General features: G+C 33.0%; 1 protein-coding gene across 1 annotated transcript; it reads left to right on the top strand.

Moving 5' to 3' along the window:
• The first annotated feature begins 9664 nt into the window (after positions 1 to 9664).
• Positions 9665 to 13708, top strand: LOC129877383 (ammonium transporter 2). Its single transcript, XM_055952881.1, has 4 exons — positions 9665 to 10460; positions 10967 to 11252; positions 11865 to 11968; positions 13052 to 13708. Exons 1-4 carry the CDS (start codon positions 9813 to 9815, stop codon positions 13487 to 13489), a joined length of 1476 nt encoding a protein of 491 aa, XP_055808856.1. The 5' UTR covers positions 9665 to 9812; the 3' UTR covers positions 13490 to 13708.
• The last annotated feature ends 1448 nt before the right edge of the window (positions 13709 to 15156 follow it).

Below are 15156 nucleotides of genomic sequence, written 5' to 3'. Positions count from 1 at the left end.
CAATAATTCCACATCTAAATTTTTTATAACCAACTTATGGATCAACCAAGATCAAAATATAGCATTGCCCTTAACTTATTACAATTATCCCAAAATGTCTAAATGCATAAAATACGGGTTATAACAGTTGTATGGTAAGCGGTGTCAGTCTCTTATTGGGTGGTTTGATTCTGCTGAGATGGATTCTTTAGACACGGACTTTCTTAGAGATACCATGAAAAAGATTCGTATGATTTAGGCTAGGCTCTTTACAACCTAGAGTAGGCAAAAGAGCTATGCAGATAGGAGAGTTTGACCTTTGGAGTTCATGGAGGGCGATGATGTGTGGCTTCGGGTGTCGCTCATGAAGAGCTTGATGCGGTTCGAAAAGATGGACAAGCTTAACCCTCGGTTCATTGGTCCATTTAAGATTTTGGGGAGAATGGGAGAGGTGGCTTATAGATTGGCCTTACCACCTATCTTATCAGCGATGCACCCAATTTTTCATGTTTTCATACTTCGAAAGTATGTTTCAGATGAGTCTCATATGATCTTCTTTGTTTGGTAGAGTTGGGTTTGCATTTGACATTTGAGGAGGAGCACATAGCCATTCTAGGTAGGCAGGTCCGTAAGCTTAGGACCAAGGAGATTGCTTCAGTGAAGGTGCAGTGGAGGCACCGTTCAGTCGGAGAGGCGATTTAGGAGTCAGAAGATGACATGCGTGCTCGATATCCCCAACTTTTCGAGGCTTTAGGTACTTTCCTTTACTTTATATTCGAGAACGAACATAATTTTTAGTGGTAGAGGATGTAATGACCCTAAAAGTCATTTTATAATTTTTGCAAAATGATCATATTACCCCTCTCGATAGTTGCTTCATTTTCACCATTTTGGACTTTGAAAAACTAGTGGGTAAGTGATTTTAAGTTATAATCTTGATTACCCATTGATTATAACTCATTTTTAATATCAAAATCAGTGTTTTTGAATTCCAAAATTTTGGGGTTTTGTTCAAGAACTTAAGTTTGATAATTTGAAGATTATGAGTTGAATACAACTCCATTTTCGAAATGGTTTTGCCAATGGGTTTTAAATATTTCAAAAAATATTTTGTATGAAAATTTCCAGATTTAGACCCCATTTCTTAAATCGGATTTTTGAGCCATTTTAATCATTTTTCTTTGAATTTCATATTTTTGGTGTTGTTGAACTCAATTTTTTTATTGTAAATCATTATTTGATTAGATTTTATCGATTTGGAGTGTCAAAGAAAGGAAAAGGTTTAAGTTTTGGATAGTCGAGGTCGAGACTAAGTCAGGTGAAATTCTAAACCTCCGTAAGCTTTGTAGAACTTTGTATTTCTTACTACGTATATTGGAAAGTAATGAAAACTCGGGTTTGGGATTAATTTTGAATCATGAATACTCCTAAGGTCAATTATCAGGGTTATAAAAGGAAATTTGATCAAATAAAGTGATATGTTTGAAATGATTGATGTTGTTGATTCGTTGTGGGAAATACATTGTGATATTCTTGATATGAATTGTGTATTGTATTGGACTTCATCATATTCTCATTGATTTCATGAGCATGTTCATATGCATTGGGTTTGCATCTTATCATTGAAGAACAATAGATGATTATGCCGATGAGAAATGTATCCAACTAAGGAATAAATGAAAGAGAAAAAAAAGGATTCGAGGGACATGCCACAAGCCGTGGTTGTTACTATATGATATTCGAGGGACGTATCACACACTGTGGTTATTACTTTATGATATTTAAGGAACGTGCCACATGCCGTGGTTGATACTAAAAGATATTTGAGAGTCGTGCCACACGTCGTGGTGAATGCATGGACATACATGCATCATCTCATTGAGTACTCATTGCATTGCATAACATCTGTTTGATTATATAAGGATTTACCCATATTTTTGTATAGTTGTGATTGATATACATGCAATACTGTTGTTACCTATTTGGCCAATCTGAATTGTTGAGTTACACTTTGATTTACGAGCTACACGAGTTATATACTGTTAGATTGGGCTTTTCTGCTTGCGGGTTGTAGTTATGAAGGTTCGGATGACGTGTCAGGAGGATTTGTTTCTATTTAGCTATACCTGTATTTAGTGTTTTACTGTTATACCCCATATTTTTATACGTCAAGTGATTCACAAAAGAATCGACGTGAGTTAAAGACGGAACCTTTCTCGGACATGAAATAGAAACCCTTAATTGTTAATTTCTAAATTAGAACTAATCATTATAAATTTTATCTAGTGTAAAAATATTATTATTGGTGATTAGGAATTAATTAATTGTGGTTAGATTATTAAGTAAAGATTAGAGATTATTTTAATATTATATTAATATTAATTAAGTATTGGTGGCCGTGTGGACCCCACCCATGGCATGGTCAAATTTGATTGGCTCTAGCCTTGAGTGGGACACTTGTCACTCTTAGGATTTGTATATATAATGACTAAGAGCTCATTTCTTGTCTTCAACATTTCAAGAAATATAGAGATAGAGAGAGGTGAATCTTCGACCAGGGCTGACCATGGAAGGTCTCAAATTTTGTGATAAAAAAATTAATATTACAAGGTAATTCAACCCTTTAGAAGGTCCATAACAACGTGGGATTGATCCTAGGGGCAGCAAGATTGAATTAATTGAAGTCATTAAATTCAACAAATTAAGGAGCTAATTTGTTAAGGTAAGAGTTGATCATTTTTTATATGTGTTAGGATGAATTTGGACGTTTTATGAATGTGTAAATATGAATTTGATGTATGAAATTATGTATGCTGGTGTTGGAGTGTTGTTGAAACCGTAGGGGCTGTTTTATTTGAAGTTTGTAAACTAATTTAAATTAATATTTTGATTGTTGTTGTCATGGATTATGTGATGAGAATGAAGGAATTAAATGGTTAAAGTTGAAGTTGTAATTGTTTTGTGGGCTGTTGTAGGAGTTAATATGATGTTAATGTAATTTTTTTGCACATAAAAAGGTGATGTTGTTAACGTATGATTGCTGGTGTAGTTCATGAACTTGAATGGAAAGAATGTATTAAGTAATGTATAATGAATGTAGATGGTTCGTTTGGCATATTCGTAGGTGTTCGTGAGATTATCGAACATCTCTTTACGTTGTTAGTTGGGGGTTGTTTTGATATGTTGTTGTTGTTCTTGTTGAGCTTGAAAGATTAATAATAGTTAAGATTATACGTTATGTTGTATGTTGGTTGGGCTATTATAGGGTTGTTTCGATGAAAACGTTAAGACTATGGATCATTAAAGATAACTTGAATAAGTAGTAGTCGTATATGGATGGTTATCAAATATTGTGAATGCGGGCTGTTCGGAGTGTTCTCAAGTCTTGTCTTGAATAGCTTCGATATAGTACTTGAACGTGTGGTTATTGGTGTTGGCTTAGTCGTTGTTTGGTTGGTTTGAATATAAAGAAAACGTCGTCTAATTTCTAAAAAGAAGTTACTAACGTTAGAATGCGTTTTGAATCTTCCCGTAGTTTAACCATAGTTTTTAACGTCTTAATATAGGTTGAGACACTATTGGGCAGCATATACGCGTTGTGTTGCGAATAAACGCTAAAGGTATGTAAAGCTATCCCTGTTTCTTTTGGCATGTCTTAGATATAAGTGATATATGATATGAGCTTTTGGGTAATTTCATTCATAGGTTTCGAGTATGAATCATGATTCTTATTCACTTCTTGACGTTACAACTCTTAAAGTAGTTGAGCTACTGCCCTGGATTCTTCTATACGTTGGAAGGTAGTTGGTATGTGAAAGTCCCTATTCTTAAAGACTATAATGATTAATGTCCTTAACTTTCATAAGCTGTCTCGCATTATCTTGATACGTGTATATGATCCCTGAAGCTTTATTTAATGTAGTTCATAATGACACTCAAAGAGTACTGAACATGACTATCATCCTAACGCTTAGGTATTAATTAGCCTACTTATCTATTAAGTCTCAAATGATGATCTAAATGCATATGGTTACTCACTACTCTGCTGGTGCATACTGTTATTACATTTTTCATCTAGTTTCATAATTGACCGGGTATGATATATGTATATGATGATATGATAATATGATGATATGATTATGGCACCGAGTCCCATAATGGGTCGGGTACGGTATATAATGATGATATGCATGATTTATTTCGTAAGGCATAGGTACAGTGAGTTCTTGATTATCATACTTGTCTCCTGGACTCTCTACTTCAGTTATGATCTTTCTTATTGTATTTCATGCTTTATATACTCAATAAATATCTCGTACTGACCCCCCTTCTTTGGGGGGTTGCGTTTCATGCCCGCAGGTGTAGATACTCACTTTGGTGATCCACCAGCTTAGGACTCCTATTCAACTGTTTTGGAGTACTCCATTTTTTTGGAGCCTAGACTTTTGGTACAAATCCTTTTGATGTATATATATGTTTATTCAGGGGTACGGCGGGGCCCTATCCCGCCATATGATACTGTTGATACTCTTAGAGGTTTGTTGACATATGTGTGGGTTGTGTGTATATGTGTTCAATTGTGTCTGTATGACTTATATTTTGGGACGTTCCCATTCATAGTAGCAGCCTTGTCGGCTTGCGTATATACATATTTTGGGATGTTGTATGTAGTGGCAGCCTTGTCGGCTTGCGTATGTATAGTTGGGACGTTTTCACACGTTATGACAGCCTTGTTGGCTTATGTACTATGTTATCTTTTGATGGTTGTGACTCCTCAAGAGACAGGTAGATTTGATATATATATTTGTGTGTGTGTGTGTGACAGTTTTGAGATAATGTTTCGTCCGTATAAGTTTCATATCATGTTTAGTTGCGGATTGACTATAGATAACATGTGTGTACACGAGTGTCCAGTTCGAACACTAGTCACGGCCTACGGGATTGGGTCGTGACATTTACTTTTTGAGTACTGTATTATTTGGTACTCACTACTTGCTATCTACACTTGTGTAGGTTTGAAGCCCGGCCAGTGATATCATTTTCTTTTCTTCATCCTAGGCTATTCGAGGAGACTTGAGAGGTAATTGTCGACGTTGGCGATCTCCCTTGCCTCTTTTTATTATGCTTTGCTCTATTTGAAAGACAAAAACATTGAGACTTGTATTTATCTTTCATTTGTATTGTATTAGAGGCTTGTACATGTGACAATCAGTCTTTGGGGTATTGTAGTTGACTAAGACTTCCGCTTTTAAGTATATTTATTTATTTAAGTTGCTTTCGCATCATAATTTATGTATTTCTTTGGATTTAGGCTGACTTGTCCTGTGGAAAAGGATAAGTGCTATCACACCCGAATTCGGACCGTGAAACTAATTTTATCATTGACTTAATTATTAGTCATAATTTTTTATGTTGCTTATTAACTTGTCTAAACTTATTTAAACTAATCATTGATTTTTATATAGATAATTTTAGATGCTCCTCATATCATAAATCTTTTGAAAATGAGAGTAGTGTGAGTCATGAAATTGAGTATTTTACATTCTTTTGTAAATCAATGTTTAATTATTATATGGAAGATCATTCAAAATTAAGAAACAAATATATCAAGGAACAAGGTTACAATTTAAAAAATGTAATAAGTAAAAATTAATTAAAATGAAAAGGCTTTTGTGATCAGTCAAATAGGTTCATGAGATATGTGTCTAATCTTCTAATTTTTAAAAACGAATGTTTTAAAATGATTTAATTTATAAGAATTAGAATTTTTCTTTAAGTTATTTTAAATATTTCAACATTAGAAACAATTATTGACAAATTTAATGTGGTTATATATAACTACTTAAAGCGCAAATACAATACCTAGTTTTAAAAATAAATAAAGAGCTTCTCAGTTAAGCTAAATCTATGCAATTTACCAACTTCAGGAGCTGATTGAGATGGAAATATGCTTCATCAAATCCATCTTGCAAAGGATTGCTCTAATTTCTCATACTCCTTGTGAATTACGTCCTCTAATCGAATTGGACCAATCCCAAATATTAATTGATGACTTGTCACATGAGTCTGAATTTCATATTTTTGTTTGTGAAAAGACATACAAATATCTTTATATATCAAATGCCTTCGTAATTTGAAATATTCAACGTATTAAAAAAGAGTAAATTTTACTTTTTCACAAATATACTTTACACTGTTCCATAAGTAAATGAGATGATTTGCGAAAGCTCTCTAATAATAAAACTACTAAATGTTTTTCTTCAGGAAAATATATATATAAAAAATTAATGATAAATAATATAGACAGGATAGAGTAAGTATTTTGATCTTAGTCAATTAATATAACAACATTTTTTGAACTTAAACGTCACTGCTTGCCAATTGATACAAGCAAATACATATACCAATAGTCATCACGACAATTGTCATGCCCTTCTCTAGACCCTTAAAATTTTTCAAAAATAATATTATGCATTGCTCTCCCCGCCCTGTCCTATTTAAAATTTCTCATGCCCCACTCCATTAAAAGCTTTGCGCTTCTTTATTCCACCCCAATTGTCATTCCTAATTATTAAATAAATAATTTCTCAAATTAACATAAAAATTCTAATGTTTTAATTAAAAATCAAAGTAATAAATAATAACAGAAATTATGAAATAACAGAATTGGCAATTCAATTAAAAAGTAAACTAAAAATTATTCACACTAGCTATCAAAAACTAACTAGTAAAATTTCTATCTACAAAATTAGTTTAATTAAATCAACAAATTAAGGTTGTGTCACCAGAAGATTCTAACATTTACTTTAGGTTATAAAATAGCAATTCAAGCAAACTAATCATAATATTTAGTGAACTAAAATTATAATAATTAAATCAACTAATTAAATTAATAACTTAATATTTCAAAACAACAAATAACAATTCTATCAATTCCATGAAATAATTTCACTAACTAATAAAAATTCAATTTAAAAGTTAAGCTAACAATTTTTTAATTAACGTAATGTAAAACTAATAATTTCAAAAGAAATCCAAAAATAAATAAATTGATAATCCATGCTTCTAAGTTCTAACATACAACTGATGTCAAAAATATTAATAACATAATTTTGGATAAAGAAAAGTAGCTAGCAATATTTGATGAAATCACCAATTTTTTAACGAGAGATTTCGGGTTCGAGCTATGGATAGAAAAAAGTCTTGTTGGGAGAGCCACCCTCGAATGGACCCTGTAGTACGCGATCTAAATTTAGTTGGGGCTTCACGGCTTAGAACACCGGATGGAAAAAAAATCACCAATTTTCACAAGCATTTATAAATTACCCCTTTCGAGAACTTTGAAGTCAAAAAATCTTAATCCAAGGGCGTGTTTTGTACGGAGGAAATTTTCAATTTTCTAATTATAGATTGAACAAAATTTTTAAAAAATATTTTTTCTATAAAGACAAGTTTCTTAAAAATGATTTCCTAATGCAAGCAGAAAAAATAAGTTCCATAAGTGACATTATAAGCTCATTATATACTCCTCCCCAGTCCCACCAATTCAATCCCCCAATCCTCACCACTTGACCATTTTATCTCGGTCACCCTCAGCAGCAAAGTCAGAATTTTTTTAAGAAAATTTAATATATGAAGAAGTAAACACACAAAAAAATCAAAAAGAGTTCAACATCTACCTCTACATAAAACATAATTTTAACTATGAATAAATAGTGTAATTTTCTCTTGCAGAGGGTTTAGATGAACCCTGTCGATCAAAGCTAGCTCTACCCATGGCCACCCTAAGGCCTCACTCTCCACCCTCATAGTATTTTGTTAGATTGAGTAAAAATGTTCTTGAGATAAAAAAAAATTCTCAATTACTTACCCAACACTAGAATGTAACTAAGAATTTCACAAATTTTTCAAAAATAGATTTTTTCTTTATACCAAAAACATATCTAAACTATCTTTCTAGTCTTGTTAATTCATTTCTCCTTTTATCTTCTTTTTCCTCTCTTTCTGAGGACTACTTTTTGGTTATTTAATTTATATAATCCTAGATTTTCTATAAATGAGTCGAGCACAACATGTCGTGCTTAGATACACTTCTTATCTGATGTCAGCTAAAACTTTAATACTAATTTAGCCAAGATATAAAATAAAAGTGGAATAGTTAACTAGTATGGAGTAAACTAAAATGCATATAAAAACAAAAGTACAACTGCAGAAGAAAAGGTAATTATAATAATTCATATGACCTCATATTTTTCCCTATCTAATGCTAATTAAATAGTATAATTCATAACTCTTTTAATGATTATGTAACTTGAAAGCATACCAAAGAAGAATTATTATATTTCAAAGTTCAAACCTGCATAAAAGTCTCCCCAAGCCACCATCAATTACTTTGTAGTTGGCACATGATGACTAGTTGGAACCATTTTTTTTTTCTAAGACAAGTCAATAGTATGTAAAAGTTGACTTATCAAAATTGAAGCTTCCTCATCACTTTCATTCACATGCCTCCTCATGGGGCGGATTTAGAAGGTGGCCAGGGGTCTTTGACAAAAAGTTAAATTTTATATAAGATATTTTTAATTTTTTTTAATGTATATAAATAAATTTTAAATTCACGAAATATTAAATTAGAGATTGATTCAGATTTATCTTGAGATTTTAAATTTAAATTTCAAACATTCATTAAGTGAAAATTTTGAATTCAACACGACTCCCTGTCACAACCATAGACTCCCTTGACCTTTGCCTTCCTTGAAGTGTTCCAATCCTACACATGGCGGCGTCGCACTGAGGTCGATCGATGACAACTCCATCACGCTTTCTCATTAATTTCTAGTAACTTACCTACCATTTCTATGTATTTTTCTCATGAATTTAAGTTATGCATATGATAATGTAAAAAATTAATTTGATAGGATACCAGAGCTAGAGGGACGGAAGAGATTTATTCAAAATTTTTTTGTCGGAAAATTACTAAGATAATTTTTTTTTTAGGTATATATGATATATAATGAACTTCTTGATGAAAATTATGTCTCATTCACAAGATATAAATAAGAAGTTACTATATCGACTTAGTAGTTATGAATAGAAACATATTATTGTAGGTCAACTTTATATGAATATTTAAGATCCATATATAAAACTTAAAACACTATTCCAATTTCTTCGAGGCTTCACAACTACTTCATCACACTTTCACACCAATTTCTCTAGTTTAGTCACTTATACCGCTTCTCTGTATTCCTAATCAATTGAAGCATAGTGATAGGTATTTATTTTTTTAAAGCTGTCAGTGTAGTTTAATTAGATATAGCAAATTGTTATTTTATTTTGACATAACATGTAAACATGCTTTTTAACTTAATATCAACTTAGATCTATATATTTTCTAATTTTTCATTCGTACAAATAGATATTTTTTTATTTTTCAAATTAGGATACAAGAAATTACATGTTTTCTAAGTCAACTTAGTTTGATCGTAATTTTCATGTAAGACGCATTATATCATGTAAGACGTTTATATTTATTTGTTCAATTTTATATATAACTTTAAATGTCTACTAGTGTATAACAAAAAAATAAAAAAACTAATTACCAGTTGAAATCAAGTATGTCTTTTATTTTCAAATTAGGATACAAGACATTACATGTTTTCTAAGTCAACTTAACCTGACCATGAAAATTATGTACATTGTCCTGGTCAACTTAATAATCTCTATTCCAATTTGCTCTATTTTACGGAACAGAACATACTATATAAACAAATAAAAGACTAGAAGACATAAAATTTCAAGAATCATTGAGCAACCTCTAATAAAAGTAAGCCATGTCTATACCACAAGGAGCATATCAAGCAGACTTACCAGCAGTTCCTGCATGGCTAAACAATGGCGACAACGCCTGGCAAATGACTGCTGCGACCCTTGTTGGTCTGCAGAGTATGCCAGGCCTTGTCATCCTTTACGCCAGCATTGTCAAGAAAAAATGGGCAGTTAACTCTGCTTTCATGGCTCTTTACGCTTTCGCAGCTGTGCTTATCTGTTGGGTACTAGTAGGCTATCGTATCGCCTTTGGCGATAAACTTTTGCCCTTTTGGGCAAAAGGGGCCCCTGCTTTAGGCCAGAAGTACTTAACAGGACAAGCTAGGATGCCAGAGACGACCCATTATTATAGCGATGGAACGACTATTGAAACTCCTATGCATGAACCTTTTTATCCTATGGCTGCACATGTCTATTTTCATTTCACTTTTGCTGCTATTACGATGATTTTGTTGGCTGGTTCTGTTCTTGCTCGCATGAACATCAAGGCTTGGATGGCTTTTGTTCCTCTTTGGCTTATTTTTTGTTATACTGTTGGAGCTTTTAGCCTTTGGGGAGGTGGATTTCTTTACCACTGGGGTGTTATTGATTATTCTGGTGGTTATGTTATTCATCTGTCTGCTGGAATTTCTGGATTCACTGCTGCTTATTGGGTATGACAGCCAACTAATTCTCCCCTTCTCTCCCTTTTCTTTCATTCATTCGACTCTGTTTTACTCTGTTATGACACGTTCGACCCAAAATTTAAAGCTATATTACGCAAACTCTTTAAAAATATCAACGCATGTGTCGGGTCAGACAATTTTTTTAAAGATCCGGAGCTACATAAGTTTAATTGTCAAATTGGTTTATTTGTAGTGAGCAGGAGAGGTGAATTCAGGATTTATAATTGGAATGTTCAACCTTTAGATTTTATGTCTAAACTCATTACAATTTTGAAATTAGGTGTTCAAAATTTAATGTTATTTCAAGTTTTAGTGATTTCTAACATATTTATCTATGCTTCGTATCCAAAGTTATCTTTAGATCACACAGCACGATCGATTTTGTATACTAACAATTCGAACTGAAAGTAGTGGATTTTATTCAACTCCTTGATTTTTTCTTAACACTTTTGTACCAATACACTAATTGATTTAATTGGATATGTTTGTGGCAGGTTGGGCCACGATTGAAGAGTGATAGGGAAAGATTTCCACCAAACAATGTGTTGTTGATGCTTGCTGGAGCAGGGCTACTTTGGATGGGTTGGTCAGGTTTCAATGGAGGAGCACCTAACGCTGCAAATGTAGCTGCTCCTTTAGCTGTGTTGAACACTAATATTTCAGCAGCTACAAGTCTTCTTGTTTGGACAACCCTTGATGTTTTTTACTTCGGAAAGCCATCGGTTATCGGAGCGATTCAAGGAATGATGACCGGCCTCGCTTGTGTAACTCCTGGAGCAGGTAGTTTAAGTTGTATGTACTGACAGTTAAACAATATATTTACACAATTATGTTGGTTCTATGATAATTGGTAACCTTATGAAAACAAAAACTAATTAGACAGAATATATCAACTTATACTACTAATATGATTTATATTTTACTTTGTTGTATAACTTAAATCCAACAAGAAATAAACTTGTAATTGGTTCTCTTATTTATCGCTCCTATTATCTAAAGTTCAAAAATATTATTGATCCCTCTTATATTGTCCATTAAGTAAGATTGATTGCTACTGATTACATGTAAAACACCTAGATTAGGAAAAAATTGGGAGTCAATTCCGTCAACAATGTGAAGTTAGATGAAAGATATTTTAAGAAAAATAAAGAATAATACGCTCTGAACATCTATGTTTGGTTGTTTTTTTTGTCTGGGGAAATCCTTTTCGTTATGTAATACTCTCCTGGTTTTATTTTATGTGACAGTGTTTGATTGAACACGCAATTATCATGTCATTAAAGATAAAGTGAATATATACTAAAATTACATTATAATCAAGATAAGAAAAAGTACCATATAAATTGGGTCTTACTATTTAACAATGATATTGTTAATTAATTATTGATGTAGGAGTGGTGCAAGCTTGGGCAGCCATGGTAATGGGAGTACTTGCTGGAAGCATTCCATGGTATTCCATGATGATACTCCACAAAAAGTCTACTTTTCTACAGAAGGTACGATAATCGTACTTTAATAATATTCCAAATTTTTTTTGGTAAAGAATATTACTTGTCCTATAATAGAGTATTTGGTAATTGTGTTCATATATGGTTGTTGAAATTGAATAGTTTATTTGTCAAAATAAGTTGCTATAACCTATCAAACTTTCCCCTTGTCCCTACGGCACTTACCATGTCATACTCCAATGAAGGAGAAAAGTAGGTAAAGCACTAAAAATATTTCAACAACCTGCCCCCCGCCCCCCTTTTATTTTTGTTAGGTACACGTGCAAACTGCAAAGTCTATATAATGTTGACTCCCACGTCTGTGACTTATAGCCCGTTTAATCAACCTTTTAAAATTTGCTTATTTTGAAAAATATTCTTATCAGAAGTGTTTCTCTCGAAAAAAAATGCCTAATCATTTTTGAAAAATAAGTTTGTCAATATTAGTGCAGTAATTTATGCTTGATGAAAGGTTCTAAAAGTGCTAATGATGATTTTTTTTTAAATTTCTGAAAAACTACTTTTACTACTATTATATAAACACTCGTCACACCCCTCTTTGTATACTTGCTAGTCCAATGCTAAAGTTTGTTTCAAACACTGGAAAATACTTATCACAATTATCATGTACAAGTGATAAAATGAGGGTACAAAACAATGTTGATTAATCATGGTTTAGTGATAAAAATTTACGCGCAAACACATACAAAATAATCATGTACTATAAGTCTAACATAAAATAATCTACAAGATTTACTTTATGAAGATTCTATCACACCCCTTTGAAACTTCAATTACTCTGAAAATGGATTCTTCATTTACTCATTCCTAGTAATAATAGGATTTAGCTCATATACACTACAGAGTTGGAAAGAAAAGGTTACACTATCAATGTATGTTAAACTGTTGTAGCAGGTTAACTGCCTTATTTTTTTAGTTGCTACTTCAACTTATTATGGACGACTATCTCTAGTTATATTTAGCCTTATATAGTAACATGATAGAATATATACAAATTCTTTTACGCTATCAATATATATAACAAAAAGCATACCGATTTTGATAACTGAATTCGTTGTTGTATAATAACAGGTGGATGATACACTGGCTGTGTTTCACACACATGCTGTGGCAGGACTTCTAGGAGGTTTATTAACTGGTCTTCTGGCAGAACCATCTCTCTGTAGTATTGTTCTTCCAGTCACCAACACAAAGGGTGCATTTTATGGTGGAGGTGGGGGAATTCTTTTCCTTAAGCAAATAGTTGCAGCTCTCTTCATTATCGGTTGGAACATAGTTGCAACCACGCTAATCCTTCTTGCAATAAGGTTGTTCATCCCTTTAAGAATGTCGGATGAGCAGCTAATGATTGGAGATGACGCGGTTCATGGAGAAGAAGCGTATGCCCTTTGGGGTGATGGTGAGAAATATGATCCCGAAAGACATGGTTGGCATGGCTCAACTTCTCCACCACAAACAACACAAACTGGTTTTGTCAATGGAGCTAGAGGAGTGACAATTAATTTATAACATGTTATAAGGTCATACATACATTACACTTTACAGGATTAGATATGCACATTTTATAAGGTGCATATGGAAATTACTGGAATTTTTAGAGGTGTGTAGTTTGTGAGGTGAGTGCAAGATATCCTGTAAATATATTTAAAATTTCCCTCAGTTTGTACACTATTAATCTTGAGCTGAGGATCTTTCATGAACTCATTCAGTATCATTCCTTTTTGTCTCCCATATTATCAATCATCACATTTACGATGAGCTGAACTTATGCACTGGAAGCCTATTCTATGCACTGATCAGTCAAGGAAAGAGGGAGAATTTAAAGATGAGGATGAACGGAAAATGATTTGATTAATTACATTACCTGAATAAGAAGAGGTTCAAATATGTTAATAAGAGGCATTGTGCGATGAGTTAAGAAGGTAAAGCGACTTCAGATCTCCCAATATCTATGGCATCTTTCCTTGAAAGTTGTTGCAAGAGAAATTCATTGATGTAAAAGCTTAAAAAATATTCACAATCTCCATCTCCCGACCTTTAAAGAGTAAAGTCAGTCTATTTCGATAGTACATGCCATAGCCAATGAATTCAACTTGCAGTACTAGTATCATGTGTAATGATCGTGAGGGTCATTTTCGGAAATTTTTGAGAAATTATCATTTTACCCCTCTCATTAGTGCCCTGAGTGTTATTTGATCAGTTTGTGTAGTTGATTGTGTTAAAGTCTTAATAGTTTGTGAATTGGGCAAGTTTTTGAGTTTTAAAGAGTTAAGTTGCTAAAAAGTGGTTTTTGGTACTAATCGGAGCTACGGGTCTCGGAACAGGATTCTGTCAGTTCCATAAGCTCCAAAATGTGGAAATTGGTCTAGGAGTGTCTTTGTTTTCGAATTTGGAGTTGTATCGTGAAATTAAGGTCCAAAGTTGAAAAGTTTGATTTAATGAGCTAAGTTTGACTTTGATCAACAAATCGAGTACGGAGACTCGGATTGGATGTTTAATGATTCCAATGGATTCGGGGGGTGATACTAATGCTAGAAATGGCTCTGTTGTAATTTTTAGAGGTTTCGAGGGTATTTTGGGTATTTAGAGTACCGAAACTAGTTTAATTGCGACTTATCAAGTTTCGGGTTAAGGATATCTTGAATTCGAATTTTGATGATTTCATTAGGTCCGGAACGTCGAATTTAGTATGCGTGTATATATGGTTTATGTGCACAGGTTTCTGAACTAATCCCGAGAGTCCGGTCGGAGATTGGGAATTTGGGACTTAAGTTGATTCTATGTTGGTGGTGCAGGGTCCACTTAAGAGAACCTCCACTTTAGCGACCCTATGTCGCTTTTGTGACACCTGAGAGGTCCAAAAATGGGATTTGGGTCTTTTCTTCCATATTTAATTTCCAAGAGCTTGGAGGGACGATATGTGAAGTAGATTTTTAGAGAACTTCATTTGGGTTAGTATTTATAACCTAAATCCTTCGATTTCCTTCCATTATCTTGGGATTTTACCTTGAAATTCATGGTTTTGATTTCAAATTTTGGAGGTTGTCCATGAAACTTTAAATGGTGATTTCTACCTCCAATCTGACTCTATTTTGATGGATTTTTCAACCATGAATTACTTATTACTAGTAGAATGTATTTTTGAAAGAAATTTCTAGATTCGACCCTTTTAGAAA

Source organism: Solanum dulcamara, chromosome 12, assembly GCF_947179165.1.
Source record: "Solanum dulcamara chromosome 12, daSolDulc1.2, whole genome shotgun sequence".
NCBI lineage: Eukaryota > Viridiplantae > Streptophyta > Magnoliopsida > Solanales > Solanaceae > Solanum > Solanum dulcamara.
This window is presented reverse-complemented; position numbering and strand designations above follow the sequence as displayed.